General features: G+C 34.2%; 1 protein-coding gene across 24 annotated transcripts; it reads left to right on the forward strand.

The window, feature by feature from the left end:
* Positions 1-7804: 7804 nt before the first annotated feature.
* On the forward strand, positions 7805-13327 carry LOC114302904 (F-box/LRR-repeat protein At3g48880). 24 transcript variants are annotated; one of them, XM_082882302.1, is made up of 7 exons: positions 7949-8060; positions 8860-9106; positions 9248-9358; positions 10640-10690; positions 10875-10944; positions 11043-11282; positions 12424-13327. In XM_082882302.1, the coding sequence occupies exons 5-7, from the start codon at positions 10934-10936 to the stop codon at positions 12977-12979; spliced, it is 807 nt and encodes a 268-aa protein (XP_082738428.1). In that variant the 5' UTR covers positions 7949-8060; positions 8860-9106; positions 9248-9358; positions 10640-10690; positions 10875-10933; the 3' UTR covers positions 12980-13327. The 24 variants fall into 24 exon arrangements, with proteins under 24 accessions (XP_028103793.2, XP_028103797.2, XP_028103799.2 ...); XM_082882296.1 differs by having other exon boundaries at positions 7948-8060; positions 10875-11282; XM_082882305.1 differs by lacking the exon at positions 10640-10690 and having other exon boundaries at positions 9248-9427.
* Positions 13328-26521: the final 13194 nt, after the last annotated feature.

The following is a 26521-nucleotide window of genomic DNA, read 5'->3' on the forward strand; positions in this document are numbered from 1 at the left end:
TGACTCGTAATATTTTTCTATTTAAAATTTTTTAATTGTTCATATATAAATAGTTAACTTTTTTATTTTTATAATTAATTGACTCGTAATATTATTTATTTATTTTTATCTTTTATTTGACTCTTTATATTATTTTGTAGTTGAAATTTGAATAATTATCTTTTTATTTTATTTATTTTAGATTATGTTTAAACAAAAGATATATATAGAAATCTATCATGTTTAAAATTTGTGTGGATAAGTAATTGATGATTTTAAAAGATTAAAAAAATTAAGTTGAAATATATAGAAATTCTATAACAAACTAACAAAAGATAAATATAGATCGTTAAAAAAATTATCATCTTTTTGGGATATTTATATCCCAATCTTATTATTTTTTTTTATTTAAATATTTTGTTATCTTTTATTTGAATTTTCATTAAATAGTTATATTTTTATTTTTGTATATTTTTTCATCTATATTTATTTTTTATTCATATATACATAATTACCTTTTTATTTTAAAAACCATTTGACTCGTAATATTTTTTTATTTAAATTTTTTTTAATTGTTCATATATAAATAGTTAACTTTTTTATTTTTATAATTAATTGACTCGCAATATTTTTTATTTATTTATTTATTTTATCTTTTATTTGACTCTTTATATTATTTTGTAGTTGAAATTTGAATAGTTATCTTTTATTTTATTTATTTTTTATTTTTATCTCTACCTCTTTGTCGCTCATATTTAAATATTTATCATTTTATTTAAATATATATAATCTTTTTGGCTTTTGAGATTTAGATAATTGACAAATGATTAAAAATTAAGAAAAGTGGGAGGGGAGAATTGAAAAGTGACACATAGGAGAGAGAATTCATAAGAATTTAGTATTAAGAGTTTGGAGAATTTTCATACTCTACCATGAAAATTTTCAAAATGTAAAGAGTCAAGAAATAATCTACTACAATATGTTTAAAATATATTATGAGTCTTGTAGTGGGACCCCCTGTTTTTTTTTTTTTTTTACCCATACATTCTGTCTGCTAGGTCGTCAAGATCTGCTGCTGAGAGTTGGTCGTAAAAGTCATCCCCATCTCCCATGGGTGGTTCATCGTTCCATTCTTGATCATTTTCTCCCATCACTGGTGATTCATGAGAGACGCCATGCTGGTAGTTCGGGTACTGACTTTCATCGACAAATGTCTCTTTGCTGAATGGATATCCTGGGATGGCTAAATTACAATGTATCTTCTGATGTCTATCTTCACAAACTAGATGTCCATAATTTCCATTATAGGCTAAGAGAGAGTTGCTAGCAAATTTTCTCCATTTATTGAGCTGGTCTTTGAGTGAAAATCTTCTGCATGGCCAGGGTCTCCTATTGAGAAGTCCTGGGTATCCTGGAAATGTAGAGGTTCCTCTGAGGTACATTTTGTGTTTAGCTGGGTTGCACCATATTCCCTTCCACTCTGGTAGTTTGCTATCTATCAAGGCTTCCACATACGGATGATATTCTTCCATTACGCACAGTACTGCATGAGCAAGCTTGTGTCCAAAGTTATTGTCACGACCCAAACCCGGCCCTATGGGTTTAGCACCGTAACCGGCCAGTAATCCGAGATTACCGAAGGCCTACTTAACAGTAATACAGTAAAACAGAGTACAGGGCCTGGCGGAAGCCAATACAGTAATTAGACAATGTCCAATGAGCTGTGACAGTCTGTATGCCAAAAAGATTTTTCATGCATTCATACATATACAAACAGTATAGTCTATACAAAATTTACAGTCACACAGTACAGGGACCTAATCCCTTGATAACAGTACAGTTAGTAACTGACAGTCTATACAGTGATCCAAACAGTATGGAGACAGACAGGGGAAAACAAACAAAACACCCCAAAGCCATAGCATGGCAACTCGGAACCTCGCAGTGAGGCACAAAGGCTGGCTTGACAAAACTGGAGTCTAACCCACGCTCCTAGCTCCGATCTGGTGGCTGAGCACCTACATATATATATAAACAGTGAGCTAAAGCCCAGTGAATAACATAATGCGTAAAGAGGTTTAGAATGAATGTCCTTACGGTAATGAAAACAGTTCAATTCAATCAGTATTTCAGTTGTGCAGTACAGTAAACAGTCATATGTGGTACATCCATTAGCATAACAGTAACAGTAGGTCTTAAAAGACCGAACAGTAATGATGGCCATCAGTCAGTAAACAGTAGTGGCTCCACGAGGGAACCGACAGAGAATTCTGTCGCAGTAACAGTAACAGTAAACAGTAGGTACTAAGGATGCCACAGTACAGTTCAGAAATAAAGGACATACATTCATTCAGTAATACCAGTTCAGTAAACAGTTCAGTTCAGTATTCAAAAGATATCAGTTGAACATATCTTTACACAATCGTTACTCACAGAGTTTGGGCTACGGTATGCTAGAGCGTGTCTCCCCAGTCGCCAACCCTACACAGTTCACAGGTTGAACACACTAAGCTACACAGTTGAGAAATATCATAACTTAATCCCTAATTTGCCTTGGTGTGTTCTACAACGATATCCTCATCAAGATGTCTTAAACTAGGCCTAAGAATGCCTAGGATGGGATGAGGATGCAAAAAAATACACTTAGAAAACATTTTGCAAACTTTGCTGGAAATAGGAGCCTCGCTCGAGCGAGACTTTCTTCGCTCGAGCGGAAGTCCAAAATCAAAGGCTTTGCTCGAGCGAGGAATCCTTCGCTCGAGCGGTCTGTCGAAACAGTAAAAATACTGGATGCTGTGATTTTGCGCGCGATGGTCGCTCGATGGTCGCTCGAGCGGAGCCCTGGACAAAGGTGCTCGCTCGAGCGGGGAATCCTTCGCTCGAGCGAGGAAGCCAAATCTGGAATTTCCAGATTTGCCTCCCAAGCTCAAACCAAGCATTCTACCACTCCAAACTCGACCTCTTGGGCCCAAATTCTGGAAAACATAACTAAATTCAATGTATAACAAGTTTCAAAGCTCAATTTATGAATTCAAGCCCCAAAGGTGAGTCAATTAAAACCATATTCAAACCCATTTTCAAACCATATTCCAAGAACAATCCTCAAACATGACATGCATGATCTTAAATCATTTTCAAAGCTTTAATGCTGTTTCAAAAGAGCTTAAACCTTCAAAAACAAGATGAACTCATGGGGTACCACAAAATTATGAACATGCATGCACCATTATACCATGAATTCAACTCAAAACTCATTAATTCAAACATGCGTACATGAAATGAGCTTCAATTCACCATTAATGACCCAAATCATGACTTTGCTCTACAATCTAACATGGACCATGCAACAATCAACTCAAAACATGAACAAGAAGACAATGGAACTACCTTTAGTCTTGTAGTTCAAGAAGGGAGCTCAAATATGCAATCTCCTTAACAATTTCTTCAATTTCCAAACAATTCTACAAGTGAACTCAAGGCTCTCACTTCCTCTCTCTCTAAATTCGGCTAGAACAAGAAGAAATGGCTGATGAAATGTTTTGATAAAGCATACACAAGGCTTCAAATATGAGTAAACAAAGGCCCCACTAGATGGCAAAAGTGTAATTACGTCAAACTCTTTAATTAGCTTATTTTAATATAATTTAATCATACCTAATCAGTTTCAGGTAAATACACCATAAAATCACATTAATTACGAGGGTCATGGAACATCAATCGGTTTCTAATTCGGCCGCCGATAAGGCCTTCAATTAGCAGTTTAAACATATAAGCATGAACAGATAATCATACGGTCAAACAGATAGAATGCAATTTAACTAACATATACTCAATCAATTCGGTTTTCAATTTCAGTCAGTCAGTTCAGTACTTTAATCAGTTTAATTATCAGTCATAATCAATTCAGTTTAACGGTAATCGATGGTTATCGGTAATCAATCAGTCATAAGTCGGTAAACAGTATGAGGGTTGTTACAGTTATCTGTCTGATCTTGGATCTGTGAAAATTAGTCTCGAGACAAAGCCGTAATCTAATAATTTTGGGGCTGTTAGATAACGAGTTTCGCCCCTAATTTCTATCTCCAACGGCTCGAATGTAGCTAAATTTATCTGGCAAAGGCAAATGCTAAAGTCTAGGTTACACTGACATCTACCAAAATGTTCTGATCTTTTATTGCATTTTTCTTCGTCGAAGCAGGGTTGCTCTTCATCTTCATAGGTATAGGTCCATTGATAGGCTAGGCCGGGGCAGTCAACCCTTGCTATGGAGAGATCTTGAAGAAACTGCTGAATAATGACTAACTCGTCGTTTCTGCTATCTCCGGCCAAGGTATAAATATAGGGTTTTAGGTCTTCCATTACTTGGCTTTTCTCACAAAGGGATAGAATGATAGAATGCCTGAAGAAATACATTCTAGCACTCAATTGGTCAAATTCCTCACTGGTGAGTTATTTGATTTCTAGGCTAGGTAAGGAGGTAGGTGTTCTTTCTGGAGCTAATTTTTTAAGCTGGTTAGTTAAGGTTCTAATGGTTGCTCTCAATTGTTTTTCTTCGTCTCGGAGCTGGTCTAGCTCGTCACTGACCTTCTTGCCTTTATCCATAATTTTCTTAAAATTTCTAGAAAGGCCTTCACAATGTCTGCACATTTGGAAAGGATTCTGGGAATCTATCTGAGGATTAGAACTACTGCTGCTTGTACTACTGCTTCCACTTGTCTGGCTAACTGGAACGCCACTGTTAGCAAGGATGGTAGTTCTCATCTTGCTCAATGTGTCCAGGTAATCTTTAGCTATCTGGCTAATAAAGTAACTGGTTCCTATTTGTCTTCGGGCGTAGGTACTGGCTGACTCAAAATCATAAAATCCTTTAAACTGAGGTGTGGGAAAGTTTTTGACTAAAGGTTCTACTTCTATCCAATCATGGTAAATACCAGGCTTGGTTCCTTTAGCTACTATATAGAAAGAAAAACTTTTGGACAAGGGCTTGTTTTGGATTTTTGAAAAATATATACTGAGTGAGTTTAGGGCTGAAAGGCGTTTAGCTGGGTGGTTTTGGCTGGTCCAAAGGTTATCTAAAAGACATTGTTGAACTGGGTCTAACTCAATCCCTGTTAAGGGTCTGAACTTGGTTCTGCCTTCATGAATGGGAAGAGAAAATCCCCCAAAGTTCATGGTCTTGCTGTTTTCCATTATCTGCACAAAAATTAAACTGGTTATCTTCTTTTTCTAAATAAATTTTTCTACTTAACCAGTCTGTTAATTTATTATCGCTTCCTTTAATATGCTCAAATTCTACTTTATATCCTTATCCTACTATACAATCTAAAAATTTTGCCCATCTTCTAGTACTTAACTTTCGCTCGTTTAGTTTGTTATGAAATCTAACTATGGCTTCACAATCTGTCCTTATTGTAAAAGGTTTGTGTAAAAATAATCTAAATTTATTTATTGCGTATACTACTCCTAGTATTTCAAAATCCAGACTGGTCATAGTTGTATCTTTTTTTTTAAATTTTCCAGAACTGTATCTACAAATGCGTTCTTTATTTTTACTGTCATATTTACTAGGTTTAGCTAATAATATTGTTCCCTATCCTAATTGACTTGCGTCTATTTCTACAACTATGTATTCAGATTCTAAGGGAAGTTGTAGGTCTGGTAAGTTTTTACAAATGTCTTTTATTTTTCTAACTAGAGCTATATCTTGCTGATTGAAATATTTTTGTCCTGTGGGTGTGGTCTTACTATAAAGGGGTCCTATTATTTTACTAAGGTTAGGAATATACATTCGTGCATAATTTAAAATTCCTAAAAAGGATTGCAGTTGCTTTGTATCTTCTAATTTATCTGGATAGTCTAAAATTTTCTTGACTATATGAGGTTGTAACCTAATTTTTCCATCTCCTAGCTCCATTCCTAAAAATTCTATGTAGGGTTTATTTAATGCCATCTTTTTCTTGCTGATTATTATTCCATTATTTATAAATTCTTCCAATGTTATATACAAATGATCTATGTGACTACTTTTATCTGGACTGAACACTAATATGTCATCTATATATACCAGTATAAAACTATATTTATTAAATATACTATCCATTTTGCGCTGGAATATAGAAGGTGCATTTTTTAATCCAAAGGGCATAACTAGCCACTCATAATGTCCTTGAGGGCATTTTTTCCAACATCGCCCAAAAATACATACCTAATGAAATAGCAAATACGTCTTTAGAAAATTTAGATATAGAAAATTATGATTTAAAAGAATTTGATTTTGAAAATAAGGAAGATTATTGGAACCTAGAAGATTTTAAACAACCAGCTAATTTAGAATTAATTTTTGCAAAAATAGGAAAAATAAAGAAAATTTCTGAATTTACAGAAGAACCGAAAATGATTTAGATGAGATAATAAGATTAGCTGAAACAACAGAAATTTTAGGAGAACAGCCCATGAAATATTGGGAAAGAAATAAAATTTTAGCTAGTCTAGATATAAAAAACAAAGATTATAGGATTACCTCAGCACAAATAGATCATACACCAGCAGACATAGAAGAATTTAGAACACAGATTAAGGAATTACTAGATCTAGGAGTAATTAGACCCAGCAATAGCCCGCGCAGAAGCGCAACATTTATGGTTAGAAATCATGCAGAGATAAAAAGAGGAAAAGCTAGAATGGTGATAAATTATAAAAGATTAAATGATAATACAGAAGATGATAAATATAATATACCAGATAAAGACCAACTCATAAATAGAATACAGACAGCAAAGATATTTAGCAAATTTGATTGTAAGTCAGGATTTTGGCAGATAAAAATGGAAAAGGAAAGCATACCATGGACAGCCTTCTGTTGCCCTCAAGGACATCATGAGTGGCTAGTTATGCCCTTTGGATTAAAAAATGCACCTTCTATATTCCAGCGCAAAATGAATAGTATATTTAATAAATATAGTTTTATACTGGTATATATAGATGACATATTAGTGTTCAGTCCAGATAAAAGTAGTCACATAGATCATTTGTATATAACATTAGAAGAATTTATAAATAATGAAATAATAATCAGCAAGAAAAAGATGGCATTAAATAAACCCTACATAGAATTTTTAGGCATAGAGCTAGGAGATGAAAAAATTAGGTTACAACCTCATATAGTCAAGAAAATTTTAGACTATCCAGATAAATTAGAAGATACAAAGCAACTGCAATCCTTTTTAGGAATTTTAAATTATGCACGAATGTATATTCCTAACCTTAGTAAAATACGGAAATGCCTGGTAGCTCAAAGCTACCAGGCCCGAAATGGCTCGAGAGGGAGAGGGAGAGGGAGAGGGAGAGGGAGAGAAAGAGAGGGAGAGGAGAAAGAGAAGGGAGGGAGAGGAAGAAGGTCGGCGTCGTCGCAGCCCCTCCCCGCCGTCGTCGCAGCTCCGGCCGCCGCTGCTGCTTCCTCCTCCGTCGCAGCCCCGCCTCCGTCGCAGCCCAGCCTCCCCTCCTCCTCAAACCGGTTTTTATGGCCCCCTCCCCTCCCCCCTCCTCCTCCTCCTCCTCCTCCTCCTCCTCCTCCCTTCTCTTCTTCTTCTTCTTCTTCTTCTTCTTCTTCTGCTTCGTTCTGCAAACCAGGAGAAAAAAAAAAAAAAAAAAAAAAAAAAAAGACAAAATCGACACCAAAACGACGTCGTTTTGGTGTCGAGCCGCGGTTCGAGCCGCGGCATTCGAGCTACGTAGCACGATCGAGTAAAATAATAGGACCCCTTTATAGTAAGACCACACCCACAGGACAAAAATATTTCAATCAGCAAGATATAGCTCTAGTTAGATATATATATATATTTTTTATAGTAATTCTAAGCTTTGTTTAGGAATATATTATTTAAATTTTTTATTAAAAAAAATATATAAACATATACAAACTAGCATCTAGCATCTAGCATCTAGCATCTAGCATCTACTGGAATTGACAAACTAGCATCTACTGGAATTCCCACCTTATCAAGGTTTCAGTCTTGTATTTATACAACACAAAGGCAAAGATCCAAGAGAAACCAATTAACAAGAAGAAAATCGTGCTTCAGGTGTTCTCTCTCTTCATCTATTTGTATAACTATCTATGCATGCATACATATAGCTGTATCACTCTCTGTTGGTTTGAGACAGTAAATACTTGATCGTGTTAGATCTGAATTAAAGATGATCAAAACCCAAAAAAATATTGATGCATGATTTTTTGTTATTAGTTTTTGAATTTCAGATTTTAGTTATGACTTAAGACAGTTCAATTTCTAACAAACGCTCTTGTTAAAGATGATCAAAACCCAGAAAAATATCGAATGATTGGTTTTTTGTTATTGGGTTTTAAATTTCAGATTTTAATTGTGACTTGACTTTTTAATTTTTAAAAGAACCCGAATTTTGATTTTGTGACTAGGGTTTTTCTGTTTGTTTAGAATTGTAAATCACATAAACTGTTCTACTATTGTACATAATGGAAATCTCTATCTGATGCTCTATTGTATTTTACTCAATCTCAGATCAATGAATAGTTCTCATATCTGAACCAAGATTAATTTGCCTAATTTATGATGGGTAAGTTATTCATATGGTTTTATATGATAATTCATTCATTGACTGGTTTAATCAGGGGCACAGTGTTTTTACATGAATAGATCAGCTATATGAATCCCAATAAACTACGGTCTGTATTCAGTTATCTTTTGTTACTTGAAAACTAAAATAATCTGATAAATCTTGTTGCTTGACTTACTTTATAGTGAGCACTTTCTATAGTTTCTCTATTCTTGGCAGGTATAGTCCTAGGTTTCAACTTATGAGGTCCTTTACATGATTAGCATCTCACAAGTCTCAATCATATAGGGCATGACATTTGAAGATAAAATTTAGGTTTTTCCTTATGTGCATCACTGGCGTGCTCGTGGGGATATCCTGAATCAAGAGAGCCGAGTTCGAATGAGATTCTTGGTTGACTTGTCATGTTCATCTGCAGTGACTGTCCTCTTTCCAAAAACAATACTAGGCCATATAGGATCATTTAATGGTTTTAACTGAAAAACCGTCTAACCAAGCCTTTTGATCCATCATTCCAAATCTTGGACTATGAAAAGTATTTTGCTTTACTTGAAGTTACTTTTACATAGTTTTACTTGAAGTTATTTTTACATAGTTATCTTCTTTTTCGTTCTTTTTCTTTTCTTTCTTTTTTTAATGGTACACTTGGGGTTAAATAATTTCCTTTGTTTTGCAGTTTCATGGTGATAACATGGCACGGTTCGGGCATTTTTGAGTTTTTTGGCAAGAGATTTTGTGTTGTAGGAATATGTTTATATTCACGGCGCTGCCTTCCACCTACTAAATGGTAGAAGGTTATTCCCTTCACTGGGAAGTAGGAACTATACCTTTGTGTATTAGAAACTTTTGAGCTTTGGTGAATGACTCCTGTCCATCTTGTCATCTCTAAGTTAAAGCAGCACGTCTTTGTCTATTGTTTTCTAGTGTTGGCTCTTGAGATAATTGAGGCCTTGTTTCGTTTCCTTTCTTTTGGGAATCAAAATTCAAAAACAATTTCAGAAACAATCGCAAACAGGCCAAGTCTAGAGAGACCTTGTTTACTCTCTTGATTAACAACTGGGATCTGACTTTCTGGAATCTTGATCACTATTTAAATCAAGTTTATGACAGTCGAAGTTGTACCATTTTCTGTTAGTGTATAATCATCCCCTGTTTGCACCTTGACTTGTCAAGGGGCTATAGCATCAACTTGGTGCAGGGACTTGTAGGACAAATAATGAGGGTAGTGATTATCTGCTAAAACCTGGTTAAGTTAGGGACACTTTGTTAGGAATTGATGCACCTAACTAGGATCGGTGAGACACGAAACACAAATAAGAATAAAACAACAATCTAAATCACGCGCACAAGAGTACAAAACACTGCATGGTTTACCTCATAATAGGGCTACGACCACGGTCACTGCAGCTTCTCTATGATTTGAAAGAGTTACAATATAATATAGAGAGATGTGACACTTCAACCATATACCTAGTATTAGAGCAACAAGGTAGAATTGTGAAATACCAAAAATACCCTTACATGGTTGGATTCACATTCAGTACTTATCCCAACTTACTTTTGGTCAAGCACGCGCACCCCATAAGATGTTGTATGTACAGATTTCCAGCTGCATATTTATGCACCATTGTTCTTGCAAATTTCTAGGCAAAGTAGTTTGAGAACGTACATTTAATTTGTTTGTTTTATCTTGTTAATAGTTTTTATGGGTCATTATTCTTTACATAATTTTTTGTTTTTTGTACTTTATTTTTTTCAGTTGATACATTTTACTATTGTTGTTTTTCTAGATAAAAATCCAGTGTCACTGTTTGCATTCTCGTTGTTTTTGCTTCTTCATAATATGAAATCTCAGAATTCATTTTTAGGTACCTGTTATCAAAGCCCTTTTTTGTGTAACCCATTCGAAGATTTACCCAAGTTTGAAAAATATGATCTGAGATTTGTCAGTTGATATATATGAAAGCATGGAAAAGTTCATAAGCATGATCAAATTGGAAAAACAACTGAATTTGAAAATTGCAATCATGAAGTGTTCATTAACTTTTGTAACTTTTTTTTCTATTAGGTTGTGTTTGGGTCATGGATTTGCTAGGGTTTTGGAAAGTGAAAGAAAAAGGTAAGGCAAATATGAATAAAATATAACCTAAATTTTCTCTCAATTTCACTTTCTCTTTCCAAATTCCAATCCAAATTCATGATCCAAATGCAGCTTTGTTGAAGTAATTGATAACACTGAAACAATGAGTTCCAAATTATGTGGGTTGACTTTTCTTATTGATTTCTCTTTCTTGTATGTGCAGACATTTTGGTTCAATAGATCTCTTCAGAGATTTTTGGGGAGCTTGTTAAATGGAAGACCATGCATCAATTGTAAGAAATTGGGAGGACATGAACACTGATATTTTGTTGAAGTTATTCCAGTCTTTCGACATCTTTGAGTTGACTTCTGCAATTCCTCATGTTTGTAGCACGTGGCGTATGGTTGCTTCTGATCCTGTGCTGTGGGGAACTCTTGACTTATCGATGTTGAAGTCGAACTTCATCAAAACCACACAAGAGCCATATATTTATGTGGCGAGTCGATCTTGTCAAACATTAACGCGGGTGTTAAAGATTGCTTTGAATTTGAGCAGGGGAAACATATTAACATTAATTTTCCGTTACGATCTCTACGTCAGAGATGATCAGTTGACTTATACTGCTGAAAGGTATGTCAAATAAGTTATTCATTTTTCTAGCTTAAAATTATTGTAATCTTAAAATTATAGTAAGCATTGCCTTGAAAATTCTTACTTTCCGTCCTAAAGAAACATGACGAAATCTTATATTGAATTGAAATGTTTCCTTTTTTTCCCCATAAGCGTTGTATTGAAATATTATCCATTATGACCGTGTGACTGCAATTAGCTTCCCACACCTGATAAAAAAATTTAAGTTAAAAAGAGGAAAGGGAAAAAGGACTGAATGAAAAAGAATAAAACTTTTATGGACTATTTTTTTGTTATTGCGAGATATATTGGCAATATTGGATCATTTGATTAGAATGAAATTTGGAATGGGTACATTTATTTATTTTTTGATAATCGAGTATCCAGTCTAGCTTGCGTGCATCTCGACTAATCTTGAGGCCCTAAAATTAACAACCAGTGGCATCTCCAGTGGCCCCTTGGGGTGACTCGAACGTGTGAGCTTGATTCTTATTCTCTAGTCTTTGCCACTTGGCCAACCCCTTGGGATTTTGGAATAGGTACACTTGATGATATGAATCATGATCCCTCTTACCAATTGGAATCAAAGAATTAATAGATCAATTAGTCCTTGAATCTAGAAAGAATACAGAAATAGAATAAAAATCCACTTAATGAAGAAATAATTAAAAAAATTATATTGATTTCCAGATAGCACAATTGGTCAAATTAGAAACAAGTACCTCTTCTCAATGAATGCCCCAAAAAATCACTTCAAGTAATGAATATTATTCAGATTTTGAGAGCAAAGAAAAAAAAAAAAAAAAACCTCTTCTTTTATTCTATCAAAATATCCAATATTTCAAAGAATATCACTGACTACAATCCCTATCTACCAAAATTTTTACTTCTGGTTCCGGCTAACAAATAATTGTTGAGTCCTCCTTCCGAACAACACAAACAAAGGGAATTAATGGAAGGGAATAAAAACTTTTATGTGACTTTTTCCTTTTGCATTCAGTGTGTTGCACCAAAGTGCACTGTGTCTTTTTTAAACATATTCACTTATCTCATGGATGTTTATTACGCTGATTTTCTTTCTAAACTTGGGGGCAAATTTGGACTGTAATAAAAATTGACCGCCTATCTCTTCTCATTGCAGGTGCCCGCGGCTCAAACGACTTGTTATGCCAGCTTGGAATCTAATAAAAAAGTCAGGAATATGCAGTGCTATCCGTGTGTGGAAAGATCTCGAGTCACTAACAATGCCGGCCATAGAAAATCCCGCATACCTGATTGAAGAAATCGGTAAGAAGTGCAAGAACTTTGCTGAACTCAAGATCATGGGACCTTTTGACATTTTATTTGCATCTGCATTAGTTTCATTTCTTCCAAACTTGAAGGTTTTAAGCCTACGGTGCTCAATGGTCTGGATGAATGCTCTGATTGTGGTCTTGGATCGCTTACCGAAGTTGGAGGTGCTAAATATATCACATTGTATACTCATCGAAACCTCTCCACTTGCACAGGGAATGATTCTCAGGGAGCTTGATGGATCGATTCTAGAGAAGGCCTCAAGGTTACGTGAATTTCTGACATGCATAGATGACTGGTGCATTATGTGCCAGAGGACTAGAAAAGATGAAGGGCTTGTGAGGTGGTACAAGTATGAAGAAGAGCTTTGGAAAGCTGATGAGGTCAGATCACTTTCTCTTTAAGCTTCTTGAGATGGTCTTTTTGTGGGCTGGGTGCCTTTTAGTCTGAAGCATTTGGAATGGGAATTTTTCTGCTGCGAGGAACGACAACGGGAATATGATACACAATATGCTTTAAAAATCCATTATTGATACAACTAGGCTTGTATATAGATCATGCAATTGGAATTTAAGGCACTTTTAACTATGAGAGCAATTTTCTTCTAATAGTTAGACATTAGTTTATTATTCTATTGATCGTGTACAACAAGATTTTAGGAACATTTATGGCCCATTGTTTTTGCATTATGTCATGCCAAAACTCTCTAGATTTTAGTTTATTATATTTGAAATTTTCCTATTTTAAGAAAATACATAGAATAACTTTGCAAAGCAGCATAATAAAACTTATGGTTGAATGGATGTAACACTAGTTTCTCTGTTCATCAATATACCACTTGTATCGAAAAGTTATTTGGTGCTCTTAGTTTCTCGATCACGTGAACTTGCCCTTGAATACCAAAAGAGAATACCGAAATTTCTCTAACTTCACTCCTAAAGTTAAAAAACCAAATTCAACAAAATTTTGTTGATGTAGCAATTGATAAGAATCATACCTCATTATACAGCCAATTTTTTCCCCCTGTTTGTGGGCTTCTTTAATTCGACTGAGCTTTTGAAAATAGTTTTTCTTTTTTGTTTTTTTAAACATAGAAAAAAGCAATATCTATAAAAAAAACTATAAGAAAACAAAGACCAGGAGGTGGGTGCAGAAACCAATCTGCATTTAGAGAACCACACCGGTGAGCTCTTGTCACCCAATCAGCTGGTTTGTTTAATTGTCTCGAGTTCCAGCTAAAGTTGATTGCAGGTTGTTGCCTGAGGTCCCTTACATCTTGGAAAATTATCATTTTTTCCCAGGGAGGTACAGACTCAGAAAAACACAAATGGATCACAGCCCGGTTATCATTCTCCATGGTTGCAGGAATGAGATTCAGGGCATTAGCATAATAGCAGGCTGGTGCTTCCCCTTGCATATCAGAGGAAGATGAGATTAGTTCGACAGCACCATCTACTAACTCCCCTTTCTAGTTTCTAGCAATAATAGCAATGGATGCTTTAGATTTGTCACGAGTGAAGGCCACAGCACGATCCAAACTGGTAAGGCAGGATTGTTGGAAAGATTTAAGGCTGCGGGATTTGCTTGTTGAAAATTTATCCAGGCTTGGGTAGCCTTTTGGGTAATGAAAACTTGGGTTTATTGGATTATGATTGAAAACAAAATCATTCCTTGCCTTACAAACATGCCAAGCTATCATAGCAATGAAACTAAGCCTCGAAATCTTATCATCCTTTCCTCCCTCATTGTGCATAATAGCCTCTGTCCATCGTGATATTGAATCAATGAAGTGAGGAGGATCCACCTTGTAGTACAAATCGAACCCAAACCAAACCGGTAAGGTCCATGAGCAGCTCCACCGGTTCTGAATCGTTGCAACAGATGGGACAACAAAGGTAGGAGTAGTTAAGTTTCCATTTAGACAGAATTCTCTGTAGTAGCTATACAATTGATTCAAGCAAGCCACCAGAAGGGCCTAACTTTAGTCAGTCCAATGAAGCGGATTCTGAGTTTAAAAAAAAAAAAAAAAAAAAAAAAAGCACTTTATGGGGGGAACTCTCAAACTCCAGTTGAGCTTTCAAAGTTTTGGATTACGCTGACATGATGATGAGGCTGAGCCCATTTCGGGGCTTTTATGGATGATCTCAAACGTTGACATTTTAAAGTATATTGAGTAAAATATATTTGTAAAAAATTAAATTAATCGGATATCGTTTTCATCCATTCTCATTTGTATATACAAAAATAAATGATAATTGTGATTTAAAGTATTAAAATGAATATAAATGTGAGTGAATGAAAAGGTTAACGATATTCAATTAGCTTGATTTTTTTCAGGTATATTTTACTTGATATATTCTAAAATGTAAACAGTTCGGATCATCAAAATAGATTCCGAAATAGGTCCATTTGACTGTACAACAATGACCGCTGTGCAAAGGGCACAGTTGCCACCCAAGTCCATTAGTGTGTTATTTTAGTAGTTTATTTTTATGATATTGAAAAAAATTAAATGGTATATATATATATATTGTTTACCTATAAATATATAATAAATATAGCTTGCATGGGTTGAGGGAAGCAAAATTTGTTCCGGCCTCACTTTTTATTGGGGCCCTGGCATGCCATTAAGGCTAAATTGAAGGCTCTCATAAAGATTTGAAAATAGTAATTGTAGATTAATTTTAGCAAAAATGCTAGAGGCCCCAAAAATTCTACCAAAAGTTTTACCAAATGTCTCACATGGGTGTGGGACCCACATGGGACCCACATTGTGTAGGTCCCACACCCATGTGAGACATTTGGTAAAATTTTTGGTAAAATATTTGGGATCTCTAGCATTACTCTAATTTTAGAACTCTAAAATCATGTTAATTATTGGTTGCTATTCCCTTTAACTTAACGCACAATAATAATAGGACCAAGTTATCTCTCCGATTATAAATAAGAGGGACACTATAAACTCATCTTTATCAATTTAGAAATTAATCTCCTTCACATTTCACATAGATTTTGTACTATATAAATTAATTTTTACAACACAATCGCTCATCCAAAAAATTCTGAGTGGATAAGTATAGGTTACTAGACTTTATCCTATAAATAATGGTGGTCAAGAAGAAGCAAGAAATCTGGGAAATTGTAGTATTAAAAATTTGATATAATTATATTGAGTTCCTTTAAAATTTTAATTCACAGAATATTTAACTATTTTTTTTTTTATATTATGGTATCCCTATTAGTTTTGATCACTTTATTCTTACAAAAAGGATTGTTAATGTATGGATAAAATATATTTATAATCCTTAACGTATTTGTTTCTTTGTCACTTTAGTCATTCAAGTTTCAATTTTATCAATTTCATTTTTAAAATTTTCAATTTGAGTCAATTTGGTCCAATTCTAAACTGATAGTCTAAAATCAGTAATAGAATGGTAACAAAATATAGGGTCATTTTTTGATAAATCTTTTTTCTAAGTGTTTTATTCTATCTAACCCATATTCTTTTTGAGTATTCCATTAAGTCCTATTTAATATAATATAACCAAATTATCATTTCTAATTTTTTTGTACATATTTCTATTTCAAAACTAATACATAACAATAGTCCTTTATTTTATAGAGAAAATCTCTTCTTCATTCTAAAGAGAGAATCTTTCATTTATTCCATGGAAAAAATCTCTCTTATTCTAAGGAGAAAATCTCTCCCGTATTTCATGGAGAAAATACCAAATTATGAATTTTGAATTTTTTTATAATTTGAAAATTTTAAAAATAACGCAACAAAAAATTTAAATGAAAATCAAAATAAAATGTAAATGTTCACAGTGAACAACAAACATACAATTAACTTTTGAAAAAATAAAACACATACTAAAGTATAATGTGAATGTTCACAATAAACAACAAACATATAACTAGCCTTCCAAAAAATAAAATTCATACAAAAATACAATGTGAATGTTTACAATTTATAATTAACATACAACTAATTTAAAAAAAAAAAAACTTATATTAATGTAAACATTTACACTTCAACATAAAAACATTAAACAAAATTGAAAAAAATGAAAATCAACTATTTCAATTGTTCAGTGATAATAAATGATTATTCAACTAACAAGCATAATAACAAAAATAACAAACATACAATTAACTTTAAAAAAAAACAAAACTTATATCAAAATACAATGTGAATATTCACAATTTATAATTAATATACAATTAATTTTTTTAAAAAATAAACTCATACCAATGTGAATATTCATACTATAATGTGAAAATATAAAATAAAATTTAAAAAAAACCAAAATTGATTATTTCGATTGTTCAATAGTAACAAAAAAATGATTGTTCAAATCAATAAATATAGTAAAAAAAATAACAAAATATAATTAACTTTTAAAAAAATTTCAAAACAAAATAATACCAAAATACCAGCAAGAGAGGGCATCAACCATTAGCTGAATGAATGTATGGTCTGAATGAATGAACACCAAGAGCCAGCCACAAAGTTCATCACACGGCATGGACGTGGTTTGAAAATTCTCATTCGACAGAGACTGAGAAATGTATGTGTATTGCACATAAATGTTTTTGGTAGAGAAAGCAACTACAATGAAATTAAAAAACAAAAACGTGATAATGGTAATTACCAAAATAGAAATAGTAATAAAAAAAAATGTATATATATTTTTTTATGTAATACATATTAATAATAGACATAAGGGTATAAGAATCCAATAAATAATATAAATCAGGAAAAAAAGATCTTATAGAATAAAAGTATATGAGACTAATTAGGTTACAATTTTTCTTGGTGTACTTATTGATTTAGAATACCTCTAAATGAGATTTATCAATAAAAAACTCTAAAATATATACATGGTCCTTAAAGTATGTGTTTTATGTCCTTTACTTTGACGTGTTTTGCGACTAAGTATTTTAGTAAAAAAAATTAAAAAATTATTATAAGTTGTCACATTACTCTCTCTATTTTTCTGTATATCTTTTCGTAAAAAATTACTAAAATAACCGATTCTCAAACGAATAGTCTCTAAAGTTTTTAATATCCTCAATTTGATCCTAAAACACTGATTAAAAAAAATGAAACATAATGTTATAACATTGAAGGACGAAATTGATAAAATTGATACTTTAGCAACTAAAACGATGACACAAAACACATCTTGTGTTTATTTTTTTATCATTTCGTTAACGATTTAAACAATTGTAACTTTGAGAACTAAAATACTAAAATTAAAACTTGAAACTAAAATGATAAAAAAATACATACTTTAGAATTTAAAACTATTTATCCTTAATGTGTTTATGCCAAATGTATAAAATTTATTGTATTTTTCTAAACAACAATGCTAGGTAGTTCAAAATTTTGTGGCTCAAATGGCTCAAATCCCTCAAAACGACGTCGTTTTGAGTGTAAATGAGTGTAAAACGACGTCGTTTTGACAGATTTGAGCCATTTGAGCCACAAAATTTTGAGCTACCAAACATTTTCCTTTTCTAAATATCAAAAGTGGTCTTTTGAGATTTATTTGTAATGATTTTTTTAAATATTTTATTGTATTTATGTTAAGTCATGAACCACGTGCCGTCCAGAAATGGACAAAAAAATGTGCTGAACAAAGGACAAAAATGTCAAAAAAAGAAAAAAGAAAAGAAAAGGACAACAATGTGAAACACACTTAACCGTGTTTGACAAGTGGGTTTGCAGGTTTTTTTGACTATTTTAGCTACAAAAAACAAAATAGGCTATTTTAGCCATAACAAATAAAATATCACATCCAACCCATAATCATTACATTCTTCTCTCACAAAAAAACTCAAAAAAGTCAAAAAGTCAAAAAGTCCTTCCCAAACCAAGCTTTTAAGCCCAGGCTAAAATAGCCAAAAAAATCAAAAAGTCAAAAAGCCAACCCACTTCCCAAACGGAGGCTTATTAAGGCCTCGTTTAATAATTTAAAATTTTGATTAAAAAAATTAAAAAGTGGCTATAACTTATTATATTATTTTATTTATTTTTTTGTATATATTTCTTTTATAAAAAATTAAAAAGTTACTAAAATAAAGCCTAAATATATACCTACATTATTTTTTAATTTTGACAAAAAAAAAGAATACAATCAGCATATATATATATATATATATATTGGGTAAGTATAAACCTTATAAGTTCGACATAATTAAACTCACATTTCATTCTACAGTAATAAAACAAGTGTAACTAATATAGTTGGTATACGAATTTTGTGTAAACAAAATGAATAAATCATTTTTCATACATATTACCAATAGTATGATTGATGTGGTGAGCGGGCAATATGTCATAAAAATTTAAACTTCATGAGTACAATATAGATGTTAACATTGTGAAGTCATTCTTTTTTATGAGAAACATAGTGAGTGTTTGGGAAGTAGATTTTTTTGTAAGTTTTTTTAGTTGTAGGATATTATTGAAATTTTTTTTTTTTATGTTTGGGAAGATAGTTAGATTTTTTTATGGTTGGATGTGATGTTTATGAGAGAAAAAAGTGAAATGATTATGGAGTTTGATGTGATATTTTGTTTGAATTTTTTTTTTTTGATTTTTGAACTAATTTGTCTTTTAGTGGGAAAAAACAAAAAACAAAAAACCTAAAAAATTGGTTGTCAAACACCGCCAAAAAATTAATTGTCAAAAACCTAAAAAACCTAAAAAATTGGTTGCCAAAAAACCTGAAAAATTGGTTGCCAAACCTAAATAGTGTAATTTATCTAAGGCCATGTTTGATTCACAATTCTAATAGTGAGGTATTAATAATCCTATCAAATTAGTGTGGTATTAACTATCCCACCCCTACCCCATTACTAATTATCCTACAAATTTGTTGGATTAATTATCCATTGGATTAATAGTCCTAAACCAAATGTCAAAACAAACATAGGATGGTTGGGCCCACGGATTAATAATCCTAATCCCATACTTTAATCCTTCCAATCAAACATGCCCTACAAGAATTATTATATCTGTGAGTGTAAAGAAATATCTATTACGTGTAATAAGAAGCAACCTAAAGTACTAGACCCTTGTCATCGAGATTGCATTCCCTGAAAGAGTTTTTGGTTATCAACAATGTTAAGGAGGCAAAAAAAATTTGTATGGTTGAGTCTAGGTTGTTATCTTTTGTGCTTGATTATTACAAGAGTAATTTCATTTTCAGATGTGATGGCTTGCTTGCCCTTTCCTTATCTTGTATTTGGACCAACCATCTACCAAACAATCCAGATTAAATGTCCATTTCACCCCTTTATGGTATGAGCCCATTTTTGTCACATCAATTTTTTTTTAAAATTTTTTTTTTTAATGACTATTCGTTTGTTAAAAGTTTGTTTGAAATCGACTTGTTATATAAATAAGTCAAGTTTAAATATTATTTAAAATTCATTAAGTTTTCAATCAAGTTTGAAGAAATTACTACTCAGCTCAATAATGTTGTATGCATTATAGAAATTAATTTATTGGAGCTTAGCTCATTGTCGGTTTGAGTAAAGCTCGTTTGCGATCAGTTTAAAAAGTAAATAAATCAAATTTAAATATATTTTGAAGCTCTTTAAGGTAAAGAAGTTAAATTTAAACAACTTATTATTGGGCTCTTCTACGGGCGCAACTAAAATTGCATGAAAGAAGCTAATAACCCATGAATTGAATTAATTTGAGCTTTATGACTTGATTTGAGTATAGAAATTTTAAAATAGACTAAATTGATTTGAGTTGAAGAATTGGTTGCCCATACATGGAGAACAATATATATGTTGGTGAGAATACTAGAAGATTTATATTTTATTGATAAATAATGCAAAGAAAATGAGATACAAATAGATCAAGCTGAGACGACATGGATATCTCGTTTTCTTTAAGGAGATCAAGCTCACTGCGGTAGGAATAACCCAAATATTGATGTAACAATCACTAAACTCTGACTTGTCCCCTCAAGGATATAACAGCCCGACTATTTTTCGCATGGTTCAGGCCAACTCTACATAAGATGGTGAACCCAAAGTTCCACCAAGAAAAACACCTTTCTTTGACTAGTAATCTCTCAAGTGTAAAAAGAGTTGGAGGAGAAATGAGAAAATGAGAGGAACAATTACACCAAAAAAATAATGACCATAATACTAGAGAAAATGAAAAGTCTCAAAACCTCCAAATACCAACTCACCACTAATGCCCATGACTTTCCAATAAATTTCATTCATGGACAAGACAAAAGGTCACCAAAAAAATATATAAATAAAAATATTAAAATGGTCCAACAATCCCCCACTCATTTTAATATTAATAAGGACAATAGAGATTACCAAACAAAGATAGACTAATATACATCATAAAGGTATGCTCTGTATTGTGTAGACACCCCATTTTTGACCGACCTTAAGACTCAGACGTCATCGATTGAGCGTTTGGTGATGGTGCATGCTGTGCTTTGTAACAACCCCGATCCGTAATTAGCTACTAATCCGTAATTAATGATGCTAATGAGAGAATTAAAATAAATTATGTGTTTATTTTGTGTTTTGCATGATTTTGGCTTTCTATCTGTTACTTGTAGAAATATCTATTTGGAATTCCGCTTTAATATGAAAATTGAAAGTCTTATCGGCATCCGAAACCGAAATTGATTACGTCAATATGTTATTTGGAATTTTTAGAACCTTATGGCAAACTTTATTAAAAATTGATTCAGAACGATTAATTAGGTGGTGTTTGGTTAGCCTAATGTTTCAATTAATGCATTATATCATCATAACTATATATTCAACACATTTAGCTCATTTCTCTCATTCCTTGAGTGCAAAATTCTGGAGATTCGTTTTAGAGAGAGAGAGAGTGCAATCCTTGAGAGAGAAAGGTAGAGATTAAGGAGAAATTGAAGGCTATAGCTTGAATTGGTCAAAGATTGTGCTAATATATAGCTATTGAAGACTCTAGGTAAGGATTTAAGACTTAATTATGAGTTTTAACCATCCAGTATATCATTTCAAGAAGAATTTGTGATTATGTACAAGAATTGGACCAAAGATGATGAATTTAGAGTTAATTCATACATGCATGCTTAGTTTAGTTTAATTTCATTATTTTGAACATGATTCATATCATCCATGTTTGAAATATCTTGTTGATCACTTAAATTCATGTTTTGGGAAGAAATTTCTTACATGCATGGGACTTATGAGCTCAAATTGCTAGTTTCACGAGTTTTGGAGCAAAGAGATTGAAAAGTTTTACATGCATGTCTATTCCTTTACAAATTGAGCATGATTTCCAAGAATTTTCTCATGCATGTTTGAAATTCATCTTAATTATGGGAAATCTTCAAGTTTCAAGTTGTTTTGTGGTATTTGATCATGTTTTGAGAAGCTCAAGATCAAGAAAATCCATGCATGTTGTGTTCATGAACATTCTTAAAGTTTAAGTTGAAATTGTGAGCTTTTGGCAAACTCTTGGGCTATGATTTTATGAAATAATTCTTAATTCATCATGTTTTACAAGTTTTCTATGTTATCTCAAGTTTTGGGGCCCAAGAGATGTGTTTTGAAGATTGGAATTCGAATTTTGAGCTTGGAGGTGCAATCTGGAAATTTCAGAATTTGCATCCACGCTCGAGCGTGGGAGTTTACGCTCGAGCTACCACTCTAAGTGCGTGCACTTCTGCTCGAGCGACCAGAAGTCCACTTGAGCGTGAAATGCAAGCTCCCAGAAGTTTCATATCTTTGCAGATCGCTCGAGCGAAGGAATCCCCGCTCGAGCGACCATCTACATTTTGCATGTCCGCTCGAGCGAGGAAAGCTACGCTCGAGCGGGGACCTTATTTTCAGAAAATTTGACTAAGTGTTCCAATTCATGTTTTGGCATCCTCCTTACATCTTAGGCATTCCTAAGCCTTAATTAAGCCATAGTGATGAAGTTTTGGGATAGAAACTCACTAAGAAAAGAATGTACTAAGTTACGAGACTACAAGTGTGTGTGTGTTAAGCAATGTGCTAAGAATGAACAAGAATCAACGTAATGGAAGCTAAGCCGTGATGGCCACATGAATGTGTAATGATAAAATATGCTTGTGTTATGTATTTTGTGGTTGTAGGTCAAGACTCAAGGGTTGATTGACCGTTTACAGGAAACCACTGCGAGTAACATTTCTGTAAAGATATGTTGATATGAATTATGTTCCAAATGTGATATGTCAAGTTATGATTTCTGAAATGATATTGTTTATGTGAACGAATGTCCTATGATTGAAATCTATTATGGCATCCATAGATAGTCCCAAGTCATGGGGGACGGCATGTAAATGCGGGTCCATGACATACATGTGATTACGAGATCTCGTTAGCCACTTCATTGTAGTGATATGTGTTTAATCGGTATCCGGAACCGATTACTCTAGTCGGAAGACGTTATGTGATGTGTTCTATGGGATGTACCATTACTATGTTCAGATACAAGAATGATTATGTTATGGTCTGTTTTACCCTTATGAAATGTTCGGATTTCGTTCACTAACCTCTTTACCTTAATGTTATTCACTGAGCTTTAGCTCACTGTGTGTGTATATATATATATATATATATATGTATAGGTGGGCATTATGGAGATCGAGCCTGAAGGCTTTGTCTGGATCTGTGTCCTGTTGTCAGCCAACCATTGTGCCTCACATGGAGGTTCCCGAAGTGTCCTGTGTTAAAGTTCTACTGTTTCTGTACATAAGAGTTCTTAGTTTTGTTGGCTGTACTTGTGATGTTATTACTAAGTGTGTGGGTATAATGAGGAAATGATTTTTGACTATGTATATAAAGTTTTAAATATTCTGTTTCATATAAGTCAGCACAGCTCATTGGACAACTATATTCATGTATTTGCTTCCGCTAGCCCCCTTAATTCTGTTAATCAGTTCAGAGGCCTTTGGTAATCCAGGGATTACTGGCCGGTTACGATGCTAAACCTATAGGGGCGGGTTTGGGTCGTGACATGCTCGTTTCGAGTTTCCAGAGTTATTGGTTGAGTACCTTGCCTCCGGGCCTCTGAACTCTTTGTGCTTTGGCTCGATTTGTGGACCAAGCCTTGTTTCCTTTCCCTGGAAGGAGGGAGAGGTCGTAGACCACTTTTTGTGGTCATAGACCACTTTTCTCCCGTGGAGACTAGTTTTCAGTTTTCAGAGTCTTCGGCCGCGTGCCTTGTCTCGGGACCGTTTAACGTTCTCCGTTTGGCTTGGATTTCGAACCACGCGTTGTTGCCTCTGCCTAAAGGAACACTGTGGTCCGGGAGACCACTTTTGATGCTGGTAGACTAGTTTTCGAAGCTTCCGACTGCGCGCCTTGCCTCCCGAACTTTCGTCTTGCATCCCTTTTGGTTTGTTTTTGGTACAAACCTTGTTTTCCTTGTTTGGAAGGTGGTACAAGTGTAGGAGATCAGTTCTTTCCCTTGGAGACCACTTTCCTTCCTGCTAGCCAGTTTTCTGCTCAGCCAACTGGTTTTCTTGGTCTTTGGACCACATTTTCTGGTCGACCACCACACCACTACCTTGCTTTCATGCTGCTGACCATCTCGCACCATAGCCGATAACTTTCTTCCCTGGTCGACCACTTCTACTGGTCGGCTGACCAGTGTAAATAGTTGGCCGACCACTTCAAGTGGTCGGCAGCTTTCCATCACCTTTTTGAAGATATTTTTAGGCCAGCTGTTATAGCTAGAAGGCACAGAAGCCATCCTCTATACACGTGTATAGAGGGATGGCTTTAGGCCAAAAGCTTGTCCAACAAGTTTGTTGCTTGTTTTCTATAAGAGGGAGCCTCCCCCCTCATGCCTTAGGCTCAGAATTTTGGCATTGAGCTATAGGTACACACTTGTCTCTATATCTCCTTCTTTGCTCTTGTTTTGTGCTTGAAAGTATAGTTTTTCCATACTATTGCACACAAACACACACTCAAACACCATACTCTTGTTGCTGAGGCTCTTTGAGGTTGGTTTTGGAGTCTTTGGATTGGTTTTGGTTCAAAAAGAGTGCTAGAGTTACAGCTTTGAAGGTGTTCTTCAAGGGTGAGGTTCTAACCCTTAAAACCCTTGTTTTGGTTTAAGCTTTTGAACCCATTTGCATGCTGTTTTTGGCTTGACTTTCTACTAAAAAAAGTTCTGATTTTTAAGGCTTAACATGTTTGTTTAAGGTCTCTTTTGTGTTGGGGGTGGTCTACCCCCTCTTGTGCCTTGTTAGGCCTTGTTTTGAACCTTCCTTTTGAGCTATTGGGACCACCTTGTTTTGGCCTTCTCACCACTGAAACTCAGAGGAATTTCAGTGGTGGAAATGGTGCTTTGAGGTCCCAAATAGGAGAGGGTCATCTCATTTCCTTATGTTTTTTATGCTTGCTTCATTTGCCTCATGTTTGAGCATTTTGTTAAGCTTGTGTTGGCCACATCTCAGCCTATTTTAGGCCTTATTTCAGCATGGAACACCACTATTTTGACTTGGTTTTGTCATCCCTTGGATGCCTCATACACTTGTAGTGTAAATCTTGCAAACTAGCTTTGTATGCTTCATGAAGTAATATGTCTTTCTAGCTTGTTTTAGGGCCATCCCAGCATGTTCTTGGTGTTGTTTTGCCATGATATACCTCTGTTAAGGTTTGGTTTGATAGCCCCATGCATGCTTCATACACTTGTAGTGTAATTCCATGAACTAACCTAATGTGTATCATGCTTTAGATCATCATTCTAGCATGATTTTGGCTTAACTCTAAGAAGCTTTTATCCATGTTTTAGCATGCTCTAGCTCTGATTTGTGTTGTTTTGGTCACGCATGCCATGCTTTGTATAGCTATAATGTATTCTAGCTTGTTAGCTTTCTGTATTAAGTCCACTAGCATGCACTGCTTGGCCTATTAGAATGATTTGGCATCATTTGTTATGAGATTTCAGTGCATATTTCATTGTCATACACTCTCATCTTTCACTTATTCCATGTTTTGAAGGGTTGGTCCTTTATGTCTTAAATATGGGTCATTGCGTATGCCTTCATGCCTAAGTTTGCGAGCTATCATTTTAGTGTGTTTTTGGGGTTATTTTGCCATGAAATAACTCTAATTTTTGTTGGTTAAGTCATCTCATACTTGGTCTTGATAGGTGTAGTGTAATTCTCCCTTTTAGCCTTATATGCATCATGCCTTATGCCCTTTATGCTAGCTTGTTTTGGCTTCCTTACATGCATGTTTTAGACTCATTTTGACATGTTCTAGGACTGTTTTGGCTTGCCTCAACCATATGCTTCATGTTTTGTATAGCTATAGTGCAAGTGCCTATGCTAGATTTGAGTTTTGAGCACCATAGCATACTTCATTTGCATCGTGTGTATGATTTGGCATCATTTATCATGACATTTCAGAGCATATAGAATTTCCATATTCTTACTTCTTTCACTCTTTTAGTGCCTTTGAGTGTTATGCTTTGTTGCCTTGTTTGTGGCCTAGCATGTATGCCATCTTGCCTAGGTCCTTGAGCTCCCATCTCAGCACGTTTCGGTCTTCGTTTTAACCTACTTGAGCGCTGTTTATGGTTGGTTCATGCATTTGTGCCATGTATTGTATGCCCCCTTCGTAGTCCTCTTTGCTAGCCTTATGCTTTAAGGACCCTAGCATGCCTTGCTTGTGTTGATTGAATGATTTGGCATCATTTCATACCTTATTTCAGAGCTTATAGTGTTGTTGCACTTCCATATCTGTCACTCCTTGAGCACTCTTGAGAGTTGTGTTCTTAGGCCTACTTGATAGGCCATTGCATGTGCATGCTTGCATATGCTTTTGGTGCCTTAGTCTTAGCATTTTGGCCACTGATTTGGGCATGACTGAGGTCTGTTCATTTTGGTTTAAGTCCATCGAGCATGTTATGTGAATGTTATTAC

Source organism: Camellia sinensis, chromosome 8, assembly GCF_055761805.1.
Source record: "Camellia sinensis isolate YWXY chromosome 8, ASM5576180v1, whole genome shotgun sequence".
NCBI lineage: Eukaryota > Viridiplantae > Streptophyta > Magnoliopsida > Ericales > Theaceae > Camellia > Camellia sinensis.